The sequence below is a fragment of the Phaseolus vulgaris genome, chromosome 1, assembly GCF_051622355.1.
Source record: "Phaseolus vulgaris cultivar YP4 chromosome 1, ASM5162235v1, whole genome shotgun sequence".
Taxonomy (NCBI): Eukaryota; Viridiplantae; Streptophyta; class Magnoliopsida; order Fabales; family Fabaceae; genus Phaseolus; species Phaseolus vulgaris.
This window is the reverse complement of record NC_143498.1, coordinates 19606876-19632368: the sequence shown is the minus strand read 5'-3', so window position 1 is coordinate 19632368 and position 25493 is coordinate 19606876. Positions and strand designations below refer to the sequence as shown.

Below are 25493 nucleotides of genomic sequence, written 5' to 3'. Positions count from 1 at the left end.
TTACTGGCCGACAGTAAGAGAAGATTGTGTGAGGTACGCCCAGCGCTGCAAGTAGTGCCAACAGCATGCCGACTGGCACAAGGCGCCACTAGAAGAGTTGAGGTCCATTACCTTCCGTGGCCCTTCCATACCTGGGGAATCGACATTCTGGGGCCCTTTTTGTTGGCAATAAGGCAGATGAAGTATTTGATAGTGGCCATCGAGTACTTCACGAAGTGGATTGAAGCCAAGCTGGTGGCACAGATCACGGCTCACAAGGTACAACATTTTGTATGGAAGAATATTGTGTATCGCTTTAGTGTACCAAGGCGTCTAGTCTCCGACAACAGTACACAGTTCGCTAGCCAGCAGTTGGGCAAGCTGTATACGGAGATCGGCTTAAAGCAGGTATTCGCGTCTATCGAGCATCCCCAGACGAACGAATAGGTGGAGTCCACCAACAAAATTTTGCTTAGGAGATTGAAGAAGAGGCTCGAGAAAGCTAAGGGGACCTGGGCGGAAGAGGTTCCCAGGATAGTGTTGGCTTACCACACCACGCCTCAATCCTCCACCATGGAGACACCCTTTAGCTTGGTGTATGGATCGGATGCAATGATCCCAGTGGAGATCCATGAGAGCTCGCCACGCTTCCAAAGTTTTGTGGCCGAGGAATCCAACGAAGAGAGAAAGGTGAATTTGGATCTGTTGGACGAGGTCAGAGAGGAGGCGAGGATCAAAGCTGAGGTGGTGAAGAGAAGAGTGGAGCACCAGTACAGTTCCAAGGTAAAGCCCTGGCAGTTCCAAGTTGCTGATTTAGTAATGCGAAAGGCTCATCCGTACGAATTGGAGAACAAGCTGTCCCCCTAGTGGACTAGTCCCTTTAGAGTAACCAAGGTCCGGGGGAACGGATCGTACAAGCCCGAGACTCTGGAGGGAGGCACCATCCCTCGCACTTGGAACGCAGCAAACCTCAAGTTTTATTTTAGTTGAAAACTCTGCATTGTATACAGTTCAAGGGGACACTCTTTTTCCCTTTCGGGGGTTTTTTTAATGAGGTCACCCAATAAAGAGTCAGTTTGAGCATATGTAATCTGAAGTTTCATTACGATGTAGGGAGGCACCGAGTAAAGTTGGCACGATTCAGTAAGAAACGAACCCGCAACCTTGATGTTTAGACACCTCGAGGGAAGCGGCGGGGGGCGCCTCAAGTGCGAAAAAGAAGTTTAAATCAGTGGAGAACCGAACGCCTTGGTGTGTGTACACCCCAATCAAGAGAGGCAGTATCCTTAGGGACGCCCTCTCCTAGGGCTTGAGCACCAAGTGCCCCGATCGTCTTGGTGTTTAGACGCCTCAAGGAAAGCGGCGGGGGGCGCTTCCTCTGAGTGTGGGCACCAATTACGCTGATCGCCTTGATGTTTAGACACACTGAGGACGAGCGGAGTTGCTTCGGCACACCTTTCCTTGGGCGTGGGCATCGAGCGCAAATAGTAAGGTCCGATTGGTGGTGAACCGGTTGCTCTGGTGTTTAGACACCCCGAGGGAGGGTAGGGGCACCCTCTGGGCCACCTCCATCCCGGGCGTGGACACCAAGTACACTGGTCGACTTGGTGTTTAGACACCTCGAGGAGAATGGCGGTTCCTTGTGGAACGCCTCATCCCCGGGCGTGGGCACCAAGCCCATCGATTGACCTGGTGTTTAGACACCTCGAGAGAGAGCGGCGGAGGGCGCCTCCTCGAGCGTGGGCACCAAGCATAAACAGTAGGCTTCGGCCAAGATAAGTCCTCATTCGCCTTTGAGCGATGGTGAGGCCAGTAACGCCCTTAAGGCTGAAAGTCTTAAGTCCGCGAAGTACGAAGTAAGTGCCGAGAGAGGGAGCTCACATGCTCAAGTAAGAAAGAAGCTTAAGGACAATTGAAGGTCCTCGCACACTTGTCTCGTTACAGATTGTTTTGATGACAGAGTTAAAAAGAAACGACTGGGCGTGCTACCTATGGTTCGAGAAGGCAAGTAAAAAATACAAGCATAAGTGAGCAAAGCAGTTAAGTTAAAGTGTAAGATGCATCCAAAGTGTGAAAGGTTCTTAAGAATACAACTTTTGAAAACAAAAACTAAGTAGTATCGTGGGGAAGGACCCTGGGCACGATTTGTCCTTCGATGACATGGTTCGCTGTAGCAAAGTTCGAAGTGTCCATCTCAGGGTGTTCACAAACAACTTGAGACAGAGCATCTTCGAACCCGGCGGCATAGTTATCTGCAGCGTCGTCGAGGAGTTCTGTCTCGACCTTTTTAAAGCCCTCAGCCTGGTCAGCCATCTCCTTCTAAACTTTCACAAGGGATTCAGTTCTCTCTGCAAGCTCCTTTTTGCTCTTCTCAAGAAGTTTGGCCTGCTCAGCAAGTTCAGCTTTGATCTTCTCAAGGGCTTCATTCTTCCCAGCTAGATCAGCTTCGACTTTACCCAGGAGCACCTCTTGGGTAACAGAGCGCTCCTCCAGGCTGGTCATTTTGGCTTGGTTGGCAGCAGCAACATCTTTGAGCGTCGCTATTTCAGCATGCAAAGGCACCACTTTGGCCAAAAGAGTGGTGTACTTCTGACCTTCATCGTGAAGCCTCTTGTTGGCCTCCACCTCCGCCTTTCACATCACGCTAAGCGCCTCAGTTAAGGTGGCCTCCTGGATAAAGAAGCGTTGGGCTTGTGCAGCCATCTTCTCCTTCACCTGCGCCAGTTCATCAGCAAGAGCCTGCCGCTCCTTGGCCCTCACCTCAGCCTGGTGAGAAGAAAAGCTGGCACGAGCAAGCTGGCCCTCACCGTGTTGTTCTTCATCTTCCATATTGTCTTGCTGTTTTTTAATTTTTGTTTTGAATTGGTGTGCTGTTTGGAAATTCCAATCGGTGCATCTTGTTCAATTGTTCTTGAACAATCTTTGTGCAATTTTTGGTAGGATTTCATATAGTTTGTGTTGTTGTTTTATTTTAGGTATTTGAGTCCTTATTGCAATTTTATTTTTTTCATTTTGTGTTCATTTGAGTCTTTTAATTTCTGAATCTATATGTGTTTTGTCTAGTCATATTCTTCCAAAATGTCATCAAATCATAGTAGTACTTTGTTTGGCTTATTTGTTTCTTGTTTTTGGTATAAATGCTTGATCTGAATCTGCTGTGTTTTTTATCCTTTGGTGCTTTTTATTTTTAGCTTGAGTTCATATTTGTGTTTAGATCTACACAAATTCCATTTCACCAATTCCATTGTGTTTTTCTTTTGGTATATCTTGTTGTTTTTTCCAGATTTATAGAATCCCCTGTTTTGCATAACTCTGTGCTGGTTGTTTTGCTTAAGAAAATTATTTTCCCACATAAGAAAATTCTGAGCCTCTGGATTTTTCAAGATTGAGGTGTTAAAGAAAGGACAAAAAAAGAATCAGTTCAAAAAAACAAATAGAAAAAAAAATGATAAATATTCTAAAAACAGTGTGCAATCCTGACGCTACAACTGGCGTAACTGAGCACTGATTTTAGAAAATTTATTAAAAAGAAATGGTGCATGCGTTTGGAGTGAAACCAACGCCAGAATTTTGTTAAGATCTTGAATTATTTGCATATAAAATTTCAGAAGCAAATTCTAAAAGGCAAGCTCAGCATAAATCAGTGAAAACCACGCTCTCTGGACCACAATAATTATTTCAGTGGTGCTGTTTTGGATTTTGAAATCAAATCTAGTGTTATTCTTTAGGTTCTATTTTGTGTGCCACCTTTCTTTGAGTACCTTTTATTTTCTTTTCTAATTTCTTTGGAACTCTTTGTAGTTGTCACATTTAATTCCTTTTGTGTGGTACTGTTTTTCAAATTAATTTGTTTCTTGCTTTAATTCTTTGACCTCTAAGCTTGGTGGTGGATTAATTATCAATTGGTACTTGATTGAGTGGGATTTGACTTGAGGGGAGTCTAGTTTGCTTAATAGGTGCTGGATTGAAGAATTAATTACCACATACATTGGAAGGCCCAACAAAGAAGAGACAACAAAAAGAAGTGCAAATAGAAAAATCAACAAAAGGGAGTTCATCTAATTTCTTTCAACTTAACTCTTGTTAATTACTTGTTTAATTACGCAATTAGACGGTGAGTGTGTCTTCAAGGGCTCCAAGTGTCCAAGAAGCCTCACCTAGGGCCGACTAGTTTAGAACTATCTAGTTTAGCAATTGTTAATTGTTTTAATTGCATCTCTTTGCTTTAATTAGCTACGCTTATTAATTGTCTTTGTATTGTTTAAAGCTTTGTTAAATTTGCTTGGTTGATTAGATAGTTTGCATTGTTTCTTACATTCAAAATTTGATTTCTCCAACTTGGTTGTGTTTTAAGTGGTTTACTAAGAGAAAGATTTGTGTGAAGATTTGGAGGGATAGTTTTTGGCTAAGGCAAGACTTGGTATTTAAGTAGTCCATTGTGACTCACCTCTCTTACCTGGAAAACTACCTTCTTTAACTTCCCTCATTTTTCTCAAAGTAAAACATTTCTAGACACAAAACTCTAGTCATGTCTTCTCATTCTTCAAAGTCTACGGAAAGTGATATGAAATCCATCAAATCCCTTTTGAAACAACTTTCCAAAGATATTCAATCAATTTCATCTAAACAGTTGGAGAATGAGGCCAAAACTAATAAATTGACTAAAGCAAAGGATGAGAAGTCTCAAATTTCAAAAAAATTACATTCTCGTGCATATACTCAAGTTTATGATTCTTTTGGGGAAGAAAGTCTTGGGATAAATGAACCACCCCCTAGGAGAGCTAGAAAAGAGAGACAAGAAAACCTAAAGGAGGTTAAGGTAGAGCTACCTCATTTCTATGGAAAAGAAGATGTAGAAACATATCTATATTGGGAGATGAGGGTAGAGCAATTGTTTGCTTACAACCATGTGAGTGAAGAAAAGAAAGTACCCTTAGCTACCTTAAGTTTTCAATGTGATGCTATGTATTGGTGGAATGCCCAAAAAAGAGAGAGACATCTCCACAAGGACCCTCCCATTACATCTTGGAATGACATTAGGGGAGCCTTGAGATGCTGCCATATTCCCTCACATTACAATAGGAAGTTGATGGACAAGCTCCAAAGACTTCATCAAAAAGATATGAGTGTAGAAGAATATTGGCAAAATATGATATCATATATTGAGAGGGCAAGGATTAACGAAGACAACCATACCACCATAGCTAGGTTTCTAAGTGGTCTCAAACTTGAGATAGAAACAAAGTTGAACTTTTACCTTATAGAGATTTAAATGAATTGATTCAACTTAGCATTAAAGTTGAAAAACAAATTTTGAGAAAACAATCAAGTCAAAAACAAAGTTCATACTATGTATCTTATGACAAGGATGAGTTCCATAGAGGGGAAGAATATATACAAGAAACATCTCTAGAACTTTCCCAAAACCTAACCAAGCATATCTCTCACACTCAAGCTAGAGAAATTCCATGTTTAGAATACCTTGGCAATGATCAATTAGCATCTCAATGTTCCAATGAAAGATCTATGATCTTAAGGGACAAAGATGAGAATAGTAGCCAAGAAAAAGAAGCTAGTGAGAGTGATGAAAATGTAAAAATAGAAAAGCAAGAGAACCTTATGAAACAAAAGGCGTGGGAGAAGAGTGTTCCTTCCCACAAGGTCATTCAAGAAGGCAAGCACATTGAAAATACCCTTGAAAACATGCTTCTTGTTGAACAACCTAGCCTTACCTCTTGTAAAGGAACACTTGCAAGCATAAGCAAAAAAGAAGAGTCTTTAAAAGAAGCTTGCATAGATAAAGATAAAGTAGATTATTTCTCATATGTGCTAGGATATCACCAATTGAATGTCAAGTTATCTATAAGCATCTACAAAAACAAATTTTTATGTAAGGTAGTGCCTAAAGAAACTTGTCATGTCTTATTGAGACAACCATTGCCAAGTGTGAAAATTCTCATAAACAATGGTTGTAACAACGAGACTATCTTTACACATAAGAGAGAAAGTCATCATGAAGGAGAACTTGATGGCAAATTCATGGAGCTCTTCTCGGAATCATGATCAAAGGGTGCGGAAGCTATGGATTGAAATGTGCAAGATCTTCCTAGGAGCTATGGTGATCTTGAAGGTGCATGATGTGTATGGAAAGAGGGAGGTTCGGCCAGCCCTATGGTAGGTGATGAAGATGAAGATTAGATCCTAGAAACTAGGGAAAAGCAATGTATGGCACAATGTTGGCAGCATAACATTACTCTCATTAATCTTCAAAATACAAGAGGTAGGCATCTCCTTTTATAGGCTAAGGAGGCCATAAATCCTAAGCTAATTCCACATGAAATGTGAGCAAAATGAAATGGAAATGTGGAGGCACATGGCACATGGACCACATGGCCGGTCATGTGAGACAAAGTTCTAGAATGTGCACAAAATCTAGGGTAAATCACATATAAGACAAGTTTGTGCTTTCTAACACTAGACTAATTACTAAGCCACCCCTAATGGGCCTCCATGTAACATGTATAGGTTCTTTTCCCTCCAATCCGTAGCTAGACCCATTTGTGCTGAAGGTGCTTGGTCATGGACCTAGTGATAGGTCCTAGACGGTCTAGGCTTCCTCCTAGAGGCTCCTCTTGTAGCCGCTCCTTATCATGTGCTAGACGCTCTCCTCTTGAGTCTAGACGCTCCTCACATGGTTCTAGACGGTCTAGTCTTGGGTCTTGGCTTCCATGGTGAGGTGAGCTTGGCCCTTCTCCATCATCCCGTTCCCCTTGGAAAGGATTTGTCCTCAAATTCAGCTCGTCCTCGTCGTCATTGGTACCTACAAATGGATAAAGGTCAATTACATTAAAAGTGTCATGTACTCCATATTCAAGAGGTAGGTCCAATTTGTATGCATTGTTATTGACTCGCTTGAGGACTTGAAAGGGTCCATCACCTCGGGGACTTAGTTTGGACTTCCTTTGAGTTGGAAATCTATCTTTGCGGAGGTGAAGCCAAACTAAGTCTCCTTCCTCAAAAAATATTTCTTTCTTCCCTTTATTGTTGTATTTTGTGTACTTCTCATTTTGTTGTTGTATTTGGAGTTTAATCTTCTCATGCATTTTCTTCACAAAGTCGGCTTTGATTACTCCTTCCTTATGCACAAATTCTTGTGGATTAGGAAGAGGCAACAAATCCATAGGTGTGAGAGGATTAAAACCATATACTACTTCAAAAGGAGAAGCATTAGTAGTCTTGTGGACTACTCGATTGTAAGCAAACTCAATGTGGGGAAGATACTCATCCCAAGATTTATGGTTGCCCTTCATGATAGCCCTAAGCATAGTCCCAAGAGACCTATTGACTACTTCGGTTTGGCCATCCGTTTGAGGATGACAAGAAGTTGAAAATTGTAGTCTTGTTCCAAGTTTGCCCCAAAGAGTTTTCCAAAAGTGGCTTATAAACTTGGGATCTCTATCGGATACTATACTTCTAGGGAGACCATGAAGTCTCACCACTTCTCTAAAGAAGAGTCTAGAAATATTTTGAGCATCATCTACCTTGTGGCAAGGAATAAAATGGGACATTTTGCTAAAACGGTCCACTACCACAAAGATAGAGTCATGGCCTCTTGCAGTCCTAGGGAGTCCTAAAATAAAATCCATGTTAATGTCTTCCCAAGGAGCATTTGCAATCGGCAAAGGGGTGTAAGTCCATGAGGCATTGTTCTAGACTTTGCTTTTAAACATGATATGCATCTAGAACAATGTCTTTGGACATCTTTCCTCATGTGTGGCCAACAAAATTTTGCTTTTAAAAGGTCTAGAGTCTTATCAACTCCAAAATGGCCTATGAGTCCCCCCTCATGTGATTCCTTGACAAGGAGTTTCCTATGTGTGCCTTGGGGAATGCCAAGTTTTCCCTCTTTAAAAAGATATCCCTCGGACACATCATAACCTCCTTGCGCTCTATGTTGACATTGGGCATAGATGGGTGAAAGTTCTTGATCTTCTTGGTAAAGCTCTCTTATGTGATCAAATCCAAGAATTTGGGCACCTAATTTTGAAAAGAGTGTATGCCGCCTTGAAAGAGCATCAGCCACTATATTGGTGCTTCCTTTCTTGTATTTGATTACATAAGGAAATTGTTCAAGAAATTCCATCCATTTAGCATGTCTCTTGTTGAGCTTGTGTTGGCCCTTTTAATATTTTAAAGACTCGTGATCACTATGGATGACAAATTCTTTGGACACAAGGTAGTGTTCCCAAGTCTTTAGGGCTCGCACAAGAGCATAGAGCCCTTTGTCATAGGTGGGATAGTTGAGGGTGGCACCATGGAGTTTTTCACTAAAATATGCAATGGGGTGTCCACCTTGCAACAATATCGCACCTATGCCTACCCCCGACGCATCACATTCTATCTCAAAAGTTTTGGAAAAATTTGGAAGAGATAGAATTGGTGCATTGGTGAGTTGAGCTTTTAAGCCTTTGGAAGGCTTGCTCATGCTTTTCATTCCAACAAAATGCAACATCTTTTTTAACAAGTTCATTCAAAGGAGAAGCTAGGCTTGAAAAATTGGGCACAAACCTTCTATAGAAGCTAGCTAACCCATGAAAACTCCTTACATCACTTACATTTTGTGGAGTGGGCCACTCTCAGATGGCTTTGATTTTCTCGGGGTCTACTTGCACCCCCCTTTTGTTGACTATGAAACCTAAGAAAACTACACTATCTACATAAAAGGTACACTTATCCCTATTGGCAAAAAGGCTATTTTTCCTAAGCACTAGAAGAACTTCCCTAAGGTGACTTAGATGGTCTTCTAGGGTTTTACTATACACTAGGATATCATCAAAATAAACTACTACATATTTACCTATTCAATCTCTCAAGGTATGATTCATGAGCCTCATGAATGTACTAGGGGCATTAGTGAGCCCAAAGGGCATCACCAACCACTCATATAATCCAAATTTGGTCTTAAAAGCAGTTTTCCATTCATCACCCTCTTTGATTCTAATTTGGTGATATCCACTTTTAAGGTCAATTTTAGAGAATATGGTTGAGCCATGTAGTTCATCAAGCATATCATCAAGCCTTGGGATTGGATGCCTATACTTGATGGTGATGTTGTTGATTGCTCGACAATCACAACACATGCGCCATTTTCCATCCTTTTTAGGCACCAACAAGACAGGTACAACACAAGGGCTTAAGCTCTTTTGAACCCAACCCTTCTCCAACAAGTCTTGAACTTGTGATTCTATCTCCTTGGTTTCCTCGGGGTTTGTTCTATAAGCGGGCCTATTTGGTAGGCTTGCCCCCATAATGAAGTCAATTTGATGTTCTATACCTCTAATGGGAGGAAGTCCAATGGGTCCCTCATTAGAGAATATATCTTCAAATTCACTTAAAAGTTTTTCTATTGGAGGAGGTAGATTCAAGAGTTCACTACTTGTGGCAGTGCATGTAAGTGTTCCTTTACAAAAGACAAGGCTTGGTTGTTCAACAAGAAGCAAATTTTCCAAAACGTTTTCAAAAGGTTTTTCTTGTTGAGCAACCTTGAGGGAAGGAACACTCTTCTCCCACGCCTTCCTATCCCTAAGGATTTTCTCTTTTTCTAGCGCTTTTTTTTTTCCTCATCCCTCTTATGTTTCATTTGTATTTGGTCTTTCACCACTTGAGAATGTGGTAAAGGACTAAGTACAAATTTCTTAAGCTTGTGGGTGAAGGAAATCTCGTTAGTGAGACCATCATGCAAGGTTTTCTTGTCAAATTGCCATGGTCTCCCTAATAAGATGTGGCAAGCTTCCATAGGCACTACATCACATAAAACTTTATCTTTGTAGTTCCCTATGGAAAACTTGATTTCCACTTGCTTGTCTACACTTAGTTCCCCATTTTCATTAAGCCATTGTAGTTTGTAAGGTTTTGGGTGAGGAACTACTTGTAGATTAAGCTTTTCCACCATTCTAGCACTACAACAATTACAACTAGACCCACTATCCACAATGAGGGAACATATGTTTTCTAAAACATTGCATCTTGTATGGAATATGTTCTCTCTTTGTGTTTCGATGGATGTGTTAGGGTGATTGTTGAGGGTTCTCCTAATCATAAGCAATTCTCCCTCTAGTGGAGCTATCCTGTCATCCTCTCCCCCCTCCTCTCTCTCACTAGGCTCATCATCGCCGCTAGTGTATTCATCTACACCCTTGAGAAACAAAGTCCTTTGGTTTGGGCATTGTGCTTGCACATGCCCTCTACCATAGCACTTGAAAAACTTAACATCTCTAGCTCGGATGGGTGGGGTGGAGGTTTCTTTGGTTAAGGGTTTGGTAGGTTCTTTTTGTTTTTCTTTTGATGTGCTACCCTCCCTTCTAAACTCTTTCTTGGGATAAAAGCTAGAGTAGGAACTCACCCTTTGACTTGAAGTTTTGCGCAAGATTTGTTGTTCAACTTTAATGCAAAGTTGAACCAAGTCATTCAAGTCTTGGTAAGGTAGGAGTTCTACCCTATCTCTTATCTCAAGTGATAGGCCACTAAGGAACCTAGCTATGGTGGTGTCTTCCTCTTCCCTAATGGATGCTCTCATCATGTAGAGCTCCATTTTCTGCCTATACTCTTCCACACTCATGTTCTTTTGTTGGAGTCTTTGGAGCTTGTCCATCAACTCCGTATGGTAGTAGGAAGGTATGTGGCGATGTTTTAGGGCTCCCCTAAGGTCATTCCAATATGTAATGGGAGGTTCCCTATGAAGACGTCTTTCTCTTTCAAGAGAGGTCCACCAATACATGGTGTTCCCTTGGAAGCTAAGGGCGGCTATGGGTACCTTGCGTTCTTCACTCACCCTATGGCAAGAAAGAGTTGTTCTACTTTCATCTCCCAATCTAGGTAGATTTCTACATTCTCTTTACCATGGAAGTGAGGTAGGTCTACTCTAATCTCCCTTGGCCCCTCTTGTTCCCTTTGCCTATTCCTTCTAGGGGGTGGTTGGTAATAGTCATTGATTCTAAGGCTCCCCTCCCCTAGAGACTCATTACTTTTAGATGCATGAGTATGAGTTTTTTTTTAATTTTTGTGATTTTTGTGATTTCTCTTCTTGGGCTTTAGCCAACTCATTAATTTTAGTCTCATTCTCCAATTGTCTAAAAGAAATCATTTGCACAGCTTGTGAAACTTCTTTCAAAAGAGTTTTTATAGATTTTACTTCACTTTCAATAGACTTTGGAGAGTGAGGAGAAGAAGACATGGCTAAAGTTTTGTGTATACAAGTATTTTATCTTGAGAAAATTTAGGAAAGTCAAAGAAGGTAGTTTTCCAGATAAGGGAGGTGAGTCACAAAGGACTACTTAAATACCAAGCCTTTGCCTTAGCCAAAAACTATCCCTCAATGTCTTTACACAAAGCTTTCTCTTAGTAAACCACTTAGAACACAATTAAGTTGAGAAATCAGATTTTAATGCAAGAAAACAATGCAAGCTAACTAATTAACCAAGCAAGACGAATTAACAAAGCTTAAACAAGGCAACACAAGTGAAAAGCGTAGATAATTAAGCAAGGAAATGCAAATAAAAACAATTAACAATTGCTAATTAGAAAACTCTACACTAGTCGGCCCTAGGTGAGGCTTCTTGGACACTTGGAGCCCTTGAAGACACACTCACCGTCTAATCACGTAATTAAAGAAGTAATTAACACAAGTTAAGTTGCAAAGAAAATTAAGAAAACTCCCTTTGTTGATCTTTTTTTGCTATTGGCACTTCCTTGGTTGTCTTTTCTTGTTGGGCCCTCCAAGTGTTTGTGGTGTTTTGAGAAGTATTTGTTTATGCCTTTGCTTTTGTTCCCCTTAGAATTAAGGACTTAATTCTCCAATTCCAGCACCTATCAAGAAGACTAGACCTTACTCAAGTCAAATTTCCACTCAAATAAGCACCAATTGAGAAAGAATTCCAGCTCCAAATTTAGAGGCCAAAGAATGAAAGCAAGAAACAATTTAATTGGAAAAAACAGTACCACACAAATGGAGTTAGATTGTGACAACTAGAAAGAGTTCCAAAAATATTAGACAAGCAAATAAAGGTACTCAAATAAAGGTAGGCACACAAAATGAATCCTAAGAATAGCACTAGAACAGATTTCAAAATCAAAAAACAGCACCACTGGAAAATTGTTGTGTGCCAGAGAACGTGATTTTCCCCGATTTATTCTGAGCTGCCCCTTTAAGATTTGATTCTGAAAATTTATATGCAAAATATTCAATATCTTAACTAAATTCTGGCGTTGGTTTCACTCCAAACGCATGAACCATTTTTTTTAATAAATTTTTCAAATTCAGTGTTCAGTTACGCCAACTGTAGTGCCCATATTTGCACACTATTTTTAAAATATTTATCATTCTTTTTCTATTGACTCTTTTGAGCTGATTCTTTTTTTGTCTTTTCTGTAACACCTCAATCTTGCATAATCCAGAGAATCAAAAATTTCCTATGTAGGGAAATAATTTTTTTAAACAAAACAGCCAGCACAGAGTTATGTAAAACAGGGGATTCTGTAAAAACTGGAAAAAAACAGCAAGAGACCAAAAGATAAACACAATGGAATTGATGAAAAGGAATTTGTGTAGATCTAAACACAAATATGAACTCAAAATAAAAAATAAAAGGCACCAAAAGATCAAAACACAGCAGATTCAAAACAAGTATTTAGACCAAAATCAAGAAACAATTAAGCCAAACAAAGTACTAGTTATGATTTGATGACATTTTGGAAAAAACATGACTAGACAAAACATATATAGATTCAGAAATTAAAAGACTCAAAGAGCATAAAATGAACCAAATAAGAATTGCAATAAAGACTCAAATACCTAAAATAAAAACAGCAACTCAAAGGTGTATGGAATCCTACCAAAAATTGCACAAGGATTGCTCAAGATCAATTAAGCAAAGTGCACCGATTGGATTTTCAAAATAGCACACCAAATCAAAGTAAAAATTAAAAACAGCAAGACAAGTATGAAAACAAGATGAACAACATGAAATAAAGAAGAACTGAAAATGAAAAAGACCGAGAACTACTCATCTTTGAAGATCCTATGCTCTGGATACCAAATGATGGCAAATTCATGGAGCTCTTCTCGGAATCATGATCAAAGGGTGCGGAAGCTATGGATTGAAATGTGCAAGATCCTCCTAGGAGCTATGGTGATCTTGAAGGTGCATGATGTGTATGGAAAGAGGGAGGTTCGGCCAGCCCTATGGTAGGTGATGAAGATGAAGATTAGATCCTAGAAACTAGGGAAAAGCAATGTATGGCACAATGTTGGCAGCATAACATTACTCTCATTAATCTTCAAAATACAAGAGGTAGGCATCTCCTTTTATAGGCTAAGGAGGCCGTAAATCCTAAGCTAATTCCACATGAAATGTGAGCAAAATGAAATGGAAATGTGAAGGCACATGGCACATGGACCACATGGTCGGTCATGTGAGACAAAGTTCTAGAATGTGCACAAAATCTAGGGTAAATCACATATAAGACAAGTTTGTGCTTTCTAACACTAGACTAATTACTAAGCCACCCCTAATGGGCCTCCATGTAACATGTATAGGTTCTTCTCCCTCCAATCCGTAGCTAGACCCATTTGTGCGTGAAGGTGCTTGGTCATAGACCTAGTGATGGGTCCTAGACGGTCTAGGCTTCCTCCTAGAGGCTCCTCTTGTAGTCGCTCCTTATCATGTGCTAGACGCTCTCCTCTTGAGTCTAGACGCTCCTCACATGGTTCTAGACGGTCTAGTCTTGGGTCTTGGCTTCCATGGTGAGGTGAGCTTGGCTCTCCTCCATCAGAACTCATGGATCAAATTAGAGTTGATAAAACTTTAGCGCTTTTAAAAGGAAAACTTTTGTCCCCCATCAGAAAAGAGGTTCAAAGACATTACCTTAGGTACAATTCTTGTTTTCAAACTACACCTAAGGCAATGTCTCAAGAACTCTATACTCCTTCACCTTTTGCAAATAATCCTTGGGAAGACACAAATTTCATATTAGAGCTTCCTAGGACAACAAAAGGTTTTGATTCCATTTTCATGGATATGGATAAACTCTTCTCTAGAGAAGTGATACATCCTCATGGTTTATCTTCAAGCATAGTGTTTAATAGAGCTCCAAATTTCGCAAACCATGATTTGAGGATTCTCTTGGGAAAACTTGCAACTAAGTTGTACACTTTAAATTCTTATCATCCTCAAAAGCATGGTCAAAATACATTTGAAAATCTAGCTCTTTCTATTATGCCTAGAATAATCATAAAGGACAAACACAACTCTAGAGATGAGCACACATACCATAGCGTAGTTCACAAAACTACAAATATTTTCCCATTTGAAGTTGTATATGGACTTAATCCTCTTTCTCCTTTAGATTTATTACCCCTTCCTAATCCACATACCTTTGTGCATAAGGAAGGAGTTACAAAAGATGATTTTGTTAAGAAAATGCATGAGAGGATTCAAGAACAAATACAACAACAAATAGAGAAATATTATGAGAAGTTGCCAAAAACAATCGAAAAACAAAAGGAATGGCAACTTCCTAAAATTAATGTTTACACAACTGCTCAAACTAACACATTTGATTTGTTTGATGACTCACAGAGGTGGACATTTGATCCTGGAGGACGATCCTAGTTTTCAAAATAGGAATAAGGTTGTTGTTCGAGATCAAACCTGTAGATCTGAGGACAGATCCTCTCAAGAAGGAGGGGATGATGGAAACCATCCAGCCACATACATCCACAAAATGATGATGAAGAAGAAGCATTGGATTTGAGGACAAATCCTTTTCAAGAGGGAGGGGATGATGGAAGAGGCCCAAGCCCATGATAGAAAAAGCCCAAGCCCAAGCCCAAATACAAGTTCAAGCTTCAACTCAAGCCCAACAAATAGAATATATAGGCAAACTAAGCATCATTGGATGTCTTTCTTTTGTAATTACTTTTGAGTATTTTTAGTAGAACATAAAGGGAGATGTAGATATAAATATAAGAGGTGCAAATGTATAAAGCTAAGTCACACCTTCCATGTGACACAAAAGAAGGTGTACGTATAGATTTAGGAGGTGCCAAAAATAGAAACCAAGTCACACTTCCCTTGTGACTAGGAATTGGCTCCAAATTCAAATGCTTCTCATTTGAATTTCCCTCCACTTTCTTTTGAATTTCCAGCCCTCTAAACACTATATATAAGAGGGCTTGGCTCATGTATTTGGAAGATTAATTCAATAGTGAAATGCTGCCAAAATCGTGCCATTCTCACTCCTTGCCTAAACTCTCTTAGGAATAGGCTTTTAATCTTCATTTCACCACCTTCAAAGGGGATGGCCAAACCTCCCCATTTCCACACTCTTCATGCACCTTCAAGGTCACCACACCTCTTAGGAGGACCTTGTTCATCTCCTCCATTAAGCTTCCGCACCATCTTCAACAAACATACAAGAAGAGCTCATAGGAAATCCATCAGAAGAAGTATAAGCAGAGTAACGTATGAAGAAGGTTAGTGAAAGGTTCCTATACCCAAATAGTTAGAGAGGGTGGTGGGGTCACTCCCACGCTTGATAAGTTCCACGGTCTTGAAGACCATACCTAGGATGGCCAAGACCTGGCAGACCTCGCGATCAGCTGAGGAAAGCTCATCTAAAGTCTTGGCTTTCTTGAATTTGAGTTTCTCCAGATAGTATAGTGGGAAGCCGTATAGGGTTGTGCGATCTTGGTCAGAACAACACACCCTGAAGAATTTACCTTTAAATCCCTTGTAGGATTGCTGGAATAAGGTGAAGATGACTCTCCCCGTCACCCCACTCAGGCTTACCCACAAGTTGTTCCCGGGGCTTTTGGCTTCAAAAAAGTGTAGAAAAACGTCCACTAAGGGGACATGGCCGAAAGAGCCGCAGAGAATGGAGAAGGCCCGAATAAAGGCCTAGCTGTTGGGATGCAGCTGGGCGGGGGCCACGTTGAGCTCTGTAAGCAGCTCCCTTTCGAAGCTGTTGAAAGGGAGTCGTTGCCCGATGCGTTTGAACACCGTTTGATAGAAGAAGAAGAAGAAGAAAGGCTCCCCATCGTTGGAGCGGTTATCGACACATACCGGTTTGCCAACTATACAAGGGCTCTGTAGTTAATGCTAGGAGGAGGAGGGTTGGCGGTGACTTTTGTTCTCGCCATGGTCGAAGAAACTGGGATGAGAAAAGGCAAAGGTTCAACAAATAAGTCTATGGCGTGAAACTAAGGAGAAACCCAGGAAACTCTACCCACGCGAGAAAACCCAGAAAACAGGGGAGCGAGGAAATGCGGAGAAAAATGTAAATGCGAGAATCTAAACAGTCCCAGGCAGTATATCAATGCATGGAGTCAAGAGTAAAGAGCTATCAATGCATAAAAATCATACCTTTTATGGTTGATTGGCGAAAGTCTTCGTTTTGCAAAGGAGAATCAGAGAAAGAAGAAGTTGTAGGATGTAAGGAAAGGTGCAAGTGATGGAACAGTGCCTGAAACGCGCAATTTTGAAAGACTTAACGTAAACCTGAGAAGCACAAGCGACGTTAAGTCTCAGCCGCACAATAGGGCCACGTGTCTGTTGATTACAATGTGGGTAGATAAGCATCACTTCATAGTACTGTGCACGTCCTGTCACAGAATGCCACGTAGGACGGTAGGGCGAGGCCATAGTCTCTTTGCTGAACAAGTTGTCAGCTCGAGACCTTATGTACCGTACGGTCCTCGGGTGTTGACCAAGGTTAACACGGTGGGACCCTGAGCGAGGAATCCACTAGAAGTACTGCAAGACAGGAAAGAGTTTCTTTGAGGTCTATGGTATCGGGCGTTGACCGGCCTCGGGTGTCGCCCAGGTTCAGTACCATGAATGCGCTTAAGCCAGACGGGTGTCCCCTCTCCTGATCCCATTGGTAGTGATAATCGTGGAGAAGGCGACACAATAGGAGGCGGCCCGGTAGTGGCATGGAGGCCTCGGGCCTCGGCATCTCAAACAACAATAGAAGATAAAGATAGGTGGCTTTCAGGCCACACCCCCAGTACCAGAAGGGGAAGACCTAGCTGACGAGGGGTATGTGCATGAGGTGTAGGGACACGGCAGTACGCACCACCGCTGGAAAGCCACTGGGACTGAGACGATCCGTGAAGGGTCACGTCCTAGGAGGTGATCCGCATGCATGGCATGCAAGGAAGGCAGGGAACTCCCAAGGCGAGTGACTCAAAGAATGGGCGTATGAATTGGCACCCATGCAGTCACCCCGCGCAAGTCGCACTCTAGCAGGGCAATCTTACACACTGAGAAGTCCCTAAGACTAGGAAGAGTGTCGCTAAGGGGCGGCCACAGGATACGCAAGTCTCAGGCTGACACGTGGACAGGAACACCAGGAAGGTATATAAGGCTTTACGATGAACAGAATGAGGTACGTTTTACAGATTCTAAGTTTGAGAGCATCGAGAGTTACACATTTCTCTGAACATTGACCTTACAGTGTTCTGTGACGAGAGGTGTTTGGTGTTTCCTGTCTAGTAGCTGACTTGACCGTTGGAGTGCAAACGGCCACGAGGGCGCCATTTGTCTCTCTTTTTCAGGTGTTAGCGGCGGAAGGAGGACAACGTTGGAATAGAAGCAAAGGTATTCGTGAAGGGTAGCCCGTAGTGACGTACGAAGGTGTCCAAGTCAAAGCGGCAGGAACAAGTTTCTGTATCATTGGTTGGTTGCTTATCTGTGATTGTTTGATAAAGGTTCATTCTTAAACAATCTTTGACAAACAATTCAGCCCCCCCTGTTTAAGCCATCAATTCTTACAGTATCTTAACTCGTGCAACGCACAGAAATATTTTAAATATTTCATATTTAAATGATAACATTATAATAATAAATAATGAATAAATTACATATATTAAATTAAATTTGTTTTCTAACATATATTAAAATTAAATCAATTAAGAATAATGGTAGAGTCAATTATAATTATAAATCAAAATTACATCAATTATTAGTAAATAATCTAAGAATACATCAAATAAACCAAAAATAAAAAAAATTATGACCCAAATTATTTATCAGTTTAGGATGATGCTAGTTTGTCTCGTTTGAATTTTAGATTTTCATGAACACCTGTAATGTTAGAAAAACAATTAAATAAGATTTCTTAAATACGCAAATAATAAAATGCATTAACTAAATATTCCCTTTATTTGAATACTCTTCATAAGGAAATGAGTTCTCTAAATGAAGTTTTATTTTAATGAGACTATGTTAATTCATTTGATAACTGTAAAAATTAACAATATTGTATCTGTCAGACACAATATGCTTATGAAGTAGTAATGAAGAATGAAAATTTTAAAGTCATGTATTAGTGTAGCTGTGTTATGCATGTTAACCATATAGAAAGTGGTAAACACATTGTCCTACAGACAACAAGCCAGAACTTAAAATGTATAATTGTATGCATGATTTTGGAAAACATTGTATGCTTAACACTCAATTCATGCAACAATTTTTCAATAATCTGTTGTAAATCATAAAATAATATCCATAGCAACACTTACCAAATAAGTTGTACTGTTAAATTTTAAGATTTGTAATAGAAGAAATACTTTGTAAAACAACAGAACATACTAAAAAACAATACAAAATGGACTACATAGTTACTTTTCTTTAGGTGCTATAATATGAGTGTTGATCAATATTGTATTTAATGTCAACCCATCTAAAATAGCACATGTTAATTACATTATCGCAAAAACTAAAAACTAAAATAAAAAATATGAGTATAAGCATGGACAATTAATAAAAGCATGGTAATATTTTGTCTCAGTAGTTTAAATCCAATATACTACTCAAGTTAATAGTTATAGAACAAACAAGATAAAATAATATGATACAATAAATTTAATTAACAAAAGCGTCTATTAATTTTTGTTCATGTCATTGGTGTGGTTACTTTGCTGCTTGTTTTTGTAAACAAACAACAAAATTCCTGTCTGAATGCAATACAACAATTACTTATTATAATTCAAATAATCTTTTAATATATAATATAATGTTTGATATTTTAACTAATATAAATTGTATATTAAAACAATTTTCATATGCAATGCACTGTTATATGAAAGGAAAGCAAGAACATGAACACAAAATAAATGGGGTAATGGAAAATGAAAGAAGAGGTGAAGGATAGGAAAACTTAGTGATAATGGAATGGAGGAATAAGCCATTTGGAGTGTGGGGGGTCTCCAAGATAAATGATGAGGGTCGCCACTTGAAGAGCTCTCACTCTCACAAGATAAGACCAAAGATGAGAGAAGACAAGTCTCACTCACAATTTCTGCATAGTTTTCTTTCTATTTCAAAATTCAATGTGAAAATACATGAGGTAAGACATCCTATTTATAGGTAGGGGTGCCTTGGTGGGCAAGATAGGTGAAGGGTAGAAATGGCAAGGGAGAGGGGCTTCCTAGGGTGTTGACCATGGTCAAAACCGCACACGTAGGCATAACTACTAGAAGGTAGGTTAAAAAATCTAATTGTAGGTGCCTTGTCTTGAAAATGTGGGCTTGGTACAAGCCCATTTCGCTAAGTACACTCCCTTTTATGCTATGTGAACCTACTTTAGCCTATTTTGGTATTTGGATCGCAAAAGTGAGCCCAAATTATTTACAAACATGTTTTTGTCTTTTAAGAAAACCAGAAGAAAGAACAGTTGATGTTCTAGTCTATGCCAACTTCTTCTTCTAGTGAGGTCCGTATGATATTTGGTGGGGCTTGACTTGATTGCTTTGATGATTGCTCACAGTGTGAATTGTCTCTTGAGTCCTTGGTCTTTGTTTTGGCTACTTGGATTGTATCATGCCCCCCAAGTTGGAGACAATTCAACCTTGAATTTAGAACTCCTACAAATAACATAGTCAGCTTGTTCACATATAAAATATTGCGAGGTGGGGTATGTGAAGTAAACTTATGTTCATGAAACTTTGGGAGTTCATATGAGTAAGTTCTAGATACAAGCCATTTTTGGAAAGAATGTTTGGGGATAAAAATCCTCTTAGAAGGTGAGAATCTTAAGAAGGTGTTTGAATTGCAACCGAAAACTTCTTTGTTCAAGATGTCAAGTATTTAGATTTATTAGGTAATGAAAAAGACAAGGAAGAAGAACATCTTGGTGGTGCAGTTTGCATTCTGGCACAGGTCAACATGATTGCTTTTGCAGTGTAAGGTGAGATATTGTGACCCGGTTTATCTTTACTTTCTTTATCTTTTTCATTTTCTCTTTTTTTTTTCATTTTTATTGGGTCCTCATCAACTTCATTGGGAGATAGGGGTTTTAAGATAACCTTATGCCCTTGGAAGTTGAAAGACATTTTATTGGTATGGCCATCATGTAAAACTTGTCTATCATATTACCAAGGCCTTCCCGATAGAATATGTGTTGCTTCCATTGGCACAACATCACATAAAACCTCATCTTTATAGTTTCCTATAAAAAAAATTATGAGGAATTGTTTATTAACCATGATTTCACCGTCTTCACTAGGCCATTGTAGTTTATAGGGCTTTGTATGAGAGATAATGGATAATCCAAGCTTATCCACTACTTTTGTACTTGCCACATTAGCACAACTACCCCCATCTATTATAATGGAACATAAGTTATTGGTGATAAGTCAATGGGTGTGGAAAATATTTTCTCTTTGGGTTTCATCCAGAGATTTTGGAATTGTTCCCAACATTCTCCTTACCACCAATAAGTCACCTTCACAAGGTATCTCACATTCATTCGCTGGGGGTTTTTGAAGGGGAAGGGGTTAGACCTAGAAGGTTGATCATTGTGGTCACTTACAACTAGCCCCCCCTTAACCATCATTGTCCATTTGTTTGGACAATTGGTAGATATGTGCCTAAAACCTAAACATTTAAAACATTTGGTACTTGAGGTTTTCGTTGGCAATTTAGTCCTAGAAGGAGAAGGAGTTTTAAAGGTTTGTGGGGTGGTTTCTTTGGAAGGATTATCTTGTTTTGAAAATTTATTTTTACCCTTCCAAGATGAGTCATAGAAGTCATCATTATGAGTATGTTTGAAAGATGTTTTCTTAAAATTTTTGGATTCAACCTTGATGGCTAGGTGAACCAATTTTTCCAATGATGTATATTCATAAAGTTCTACAACATTTTGAATTTCTCTTCTTAATCCACTCACAAATCTAGCAATCTTTGACTCTTCAGTTTCATGCACATTAATCTTGGTCAAAGTTACTTCTAAATCTTTGAAGTATTCATCTACACTCCTAGGTCCTTGTTGAAGCCGTTGGAGCTTCAACAAGAGTTCCTTCCTATAGTGAGGAGGAACAAACCACGCGTGCATGCATTCCTTTAAATCATACCAAAAGACCACGACTGACCTCTTGTTCAAACTAATGTCCATGACAACTTCATGCCACCACTGCATGGCATAATCTACGAATTCTAGGGAAGCTAACTTAACTTTTTGGTCTTCATTGACCTCATATACATTAAAAATCTGATCTATTTTAGCTTCCCATCCTAAATACAAATCGGGGTCAGTTTCTCCATTAATAGTGTTAGAATTAATGGCCTAAACAAGAGGGGGTGAATTGTTTGACAAAAGATTTTTGCAAAGATTGGATAGGAATGAAGTTTTATCAACAATCACAGAAGAAGCAATCAAGGAAGCCAAACAATCAAAGCAATTAAAAATGTTTGCAGAAAATCAATCGGTTGAAACTTCGTTTTAACCGGTTGTTTATAGTAGCGGAAACAACCAATTTATAATCAAACAGTTTATAATAAGTGAGTGAGAGAAAGAGAGAGAGAAAGATTACACAACCAATTTATACTGGTTCACTCAACCCTGAGCTACATCCAGTCCCCAGAACAACCACTGGGTATTCCACTAGCAATCAATCACAAATTACAAAATACAACACCACAAAGAGGTGATCTTGATACCACAAGAACACTCACCCTCCTTGCCTTTCACACAACCTTAGTTAGAACACCCTGTGACCTTACAGGTTTACACACTTTACAAGTATAGAAAAGAAAATATTACAAAACTGTGAACTTTAAAAAAAATTCTAAACACCCTATAACTAAGCCCCAAACAAAGCAGCACAAGCATCAAGCTCTCTTCACAGATTTGGTTTCATCAAAGCTTCATTTTCTACAAGTTTGGCCCTATTGAGCCTAGTTTTAGGATTTGTACACTTTTGTGCATTAAAAAACTCAGTTCCATAACTATAAATAGGTGAACCTCTTAAGGTCAAACGTAACGAATATCATATTTGTTCTGGTACCACTAACATAGTGCCACGTCGCTTAGAGGTTGAGGTCAATGGCAGGTTAAATACATCTTCCTTCCTTAACCTACTGAGGCGCCTTTTAAGGAGAAAACTGTGACAGGGCACTGACCTCCAAAGCGGACAATACCTCGGATGTAGTGATTGACCTTAGAGATGTTATCTCTTGGACTTGAGGTTGAAATATTGGCATTGTCTGTGAGAATGGAAATGTGTCCCAAGCCCTTCAACTAGGGGGAAACCATTCCCCCTTAGACCTCGACTAGGGGGCTTGTTCGGGTACCACCAATATAGTCACAGATCGCTAAGGAGTTGTGGTCAATGATAGTTTAAATACGCATTCCTCCCTTAACCCACTAAGATGCCTTTTAAGAACAAAATTGTGACGGAATACCATGAATACCGTGATTGATCTAACAATACACTTTTTGGACTTAAGGTCGAGATAATATCTTAAAAACTTTTTTACTAAATCCCTAGAGTAACTTGATTGTGACAGTGTTATTAGTGATATCCTTATCAAAAGAATAAAAAAAATCTAAGATCGAAGACCAACCACCGAAAAGACCGAAGAAGAACTTGTGATAAGACATCCATGCTAGAACAGGTTCCTTTCATCATTTATTTTGGTCATATATTTTAATGAGATGATTCATGGATGATATTATTAGAAAAGTTTTGTGACTTTGATATGATTGGAGTCTCCTGTTTTTATTAATCCCAATACTGAGATTATCTCATTGGTTGAAAATATTTCTAAATTTAAAATATTGAATATAAGTCAATTTATGCAATTCAACTAATTCAACTGCTATAGCGACTCATTGTTTCAATCAGTAACCGATTAACTCACCATTTCAACTTAGTTGATGAGTGATTCGATTTTGATAACACTAAAATGATAAGCATCAATACAAAAAAGATAAAACATACATCGCGAGGGGAAAAGTAATTAGAATATTGTCAGTGCAACTTTAGAGGGAATGGTCACCAAGTGTATTACAAAATCTTGTAGATTTTCTATATGTAAAGCATGACAAAAAAAATTCTTCTATGTATGCCGAATCATTATTGGCCAATTCAAATTGGATTTTGTATTTGTTTAGTCATGCCCTCAATATTCAGTTTTTGCAACACTTTTGTTGGAAGAACCTTCAGCATGGGATTCATTGCTACCACTAGAGCAGACGAAGTTCAGAAGATTTCTTCCCCCTCTTCTTGTCTTTCCCTTACTAATAACATTCCTAAATCCCAGTCCTCGTCCCTCTTTCTTCACTTTTTCCTGCAAAAAGAAATAGAAACAAATTTCTTTAATGAACAATCTAGATTCGGAGTTTATTATATCTGATGAAGAGTAAATGTTTATTATATTACAATTAGACCTTCTAATGTGTCATCTGAATATGAAATCATAAATACAACAGGTTGATTTGTCTGCCTCTTTGTGACATCAAATTCAAATTGGTCTTATCACAAAATAAAATAGATAACATTAGTCATCAATTTCACATTTACAAGTTTTTGTTTATGAGCAAAGATCACATTTACAAGTAGTTTCTAAGTGAAAAAAATAGACAGAATGTAATAATTGATATCATACTACATATAAAGTTCATAAAATACTTTTTGTTTTTAAATGAACGACGACCCTTTTATCTTTTTCTGGTGAATCTTCGAGGTATAGTTAATTTCGTGCTCACAGAAATAAAAATATGCATTCTACATCTAACCTTGCATACAAAAAATGAAAACCAAGTATTACCTTGCTAGAATCGACACTTCCCTGATTCATTGGCTTATTGTTCCTGATCAATGAAGCTTCGCCTACAAACGTAGCAACCTTAGACTGAAAATTCATTTATACAAATCAATAGAAGCCAAGAGTTAATGCTAATTGTGACGGACAAAACAATATTTAGAACCAAAACAAGAATAGTAACACAATATGAAATTATGCACGGTAGAATAATCATAATCATATTAATAGAAAACACGAACGTGACGAATACTAATGTTTTAGAATCGAAACAAGAATCATAACACAATATGAATAATAAGAAGTAACTCACTGCCATTCTTGATGTTTTCCACAGAATCACCATCATTGGAATATTCCATGGAACTTCGATCCCCACATTCATAATCATTACAATATTCCCTAAAACTTGGTGACCCCGGGCCAACAGTTAAGTTATCATCCCTATACTCAAGCTCATCTTCAGCATTTTTCATTGCACCACTGCTATGCTTTTCTTTTCCTCCAATCGCCCTATCATTCCTCCCCACACCACTTTTCTCTTTCAACTTTTCTCCATTTGACCCCTCCTTATCCTTGGCTTCTTCATCACCCATTGACTTCATTACCATGGCAACATCTTTATTATTATTACTATTCCCATGCAACAATTCACCCTCATCACCCTTGTCAAACGGTGGAGGCATGACACGACCAAGGGCAGCATCTTCAGGATCTAGCCTTGACATGCCACAACCCATGATAGGTTATGCAATGAATTAATTAGAGGGAATATTATGATAACAAAGGAGAATAAATCTATTCCACGTATCAGAGAAAGGTTCATTAAATTAATGCAATTACGGTGGTAACAATGATGAATATTTGAAGAAGACAATATAATGTTGAAAATTAATTATCAGGGGAGAGATTAAAATGGAAGATGCAACGATGGTCACGGTGTTGGCTTTCTTTTACAGTAGCTTGCAATGCATGGTTTGAGCTTTGCTGTTCGACCTAAACCTTCATTGCTCTTTCGGTCGATAACGAACACCGTAATGACACAGTGGAATCCACCAAAGAGAATGACAAAATAGGAAAATTAATGAAACAAACAAACGAGAGAAACAAGCCAACAAACAAACAAATTGGCCCTTTTGTGAAGAAAAAATGAGACGAACGGAACAAAACCACAAGACAGTAAATGTCCTCTGCCTGTCGTGTTTAAGGCTGGATGCGAAATCTACAAGGCATTTCATGATATCTATGTTTTGGAAAAGAGTAAAATTTATCTTCTAAATTATTCATTACGATCAATTATCTTTAACACGCAATGAAATGAAAATGGGAAAATACGAAACATGACTTGTGTTCAGGAAGGCACACCGACTTTTACGTTGATTTTTAAGTTTAACAATAATGTATTTGTAA

The 25493-nt window shown here is 39.0% G+C and overlaps 1 protein-coding gene across 1 annotated transcript; it reads right to left on the bottom strand.

Annotated features, from left to right (window-relative positions):
• Positions 1-6772: 6772 nt before the first annotated feature.
• LOC137815583 (uncharacterized) lies at positions 6773-24823 on the bottom strand. The gene is given in 7 exon segments (XM_090295833.1): positions 6773-6799; positions 7739-8158; positions 8595-8674; positions 8837-9439; positions 23480-23609; positions 24090-24151; positions 24397-24823. Coding segments are annotated over 7 exon segments (1749 nt in total).
• Between the last annotated feature and the right edge of the window lie 670 nt (positions 24824-25493).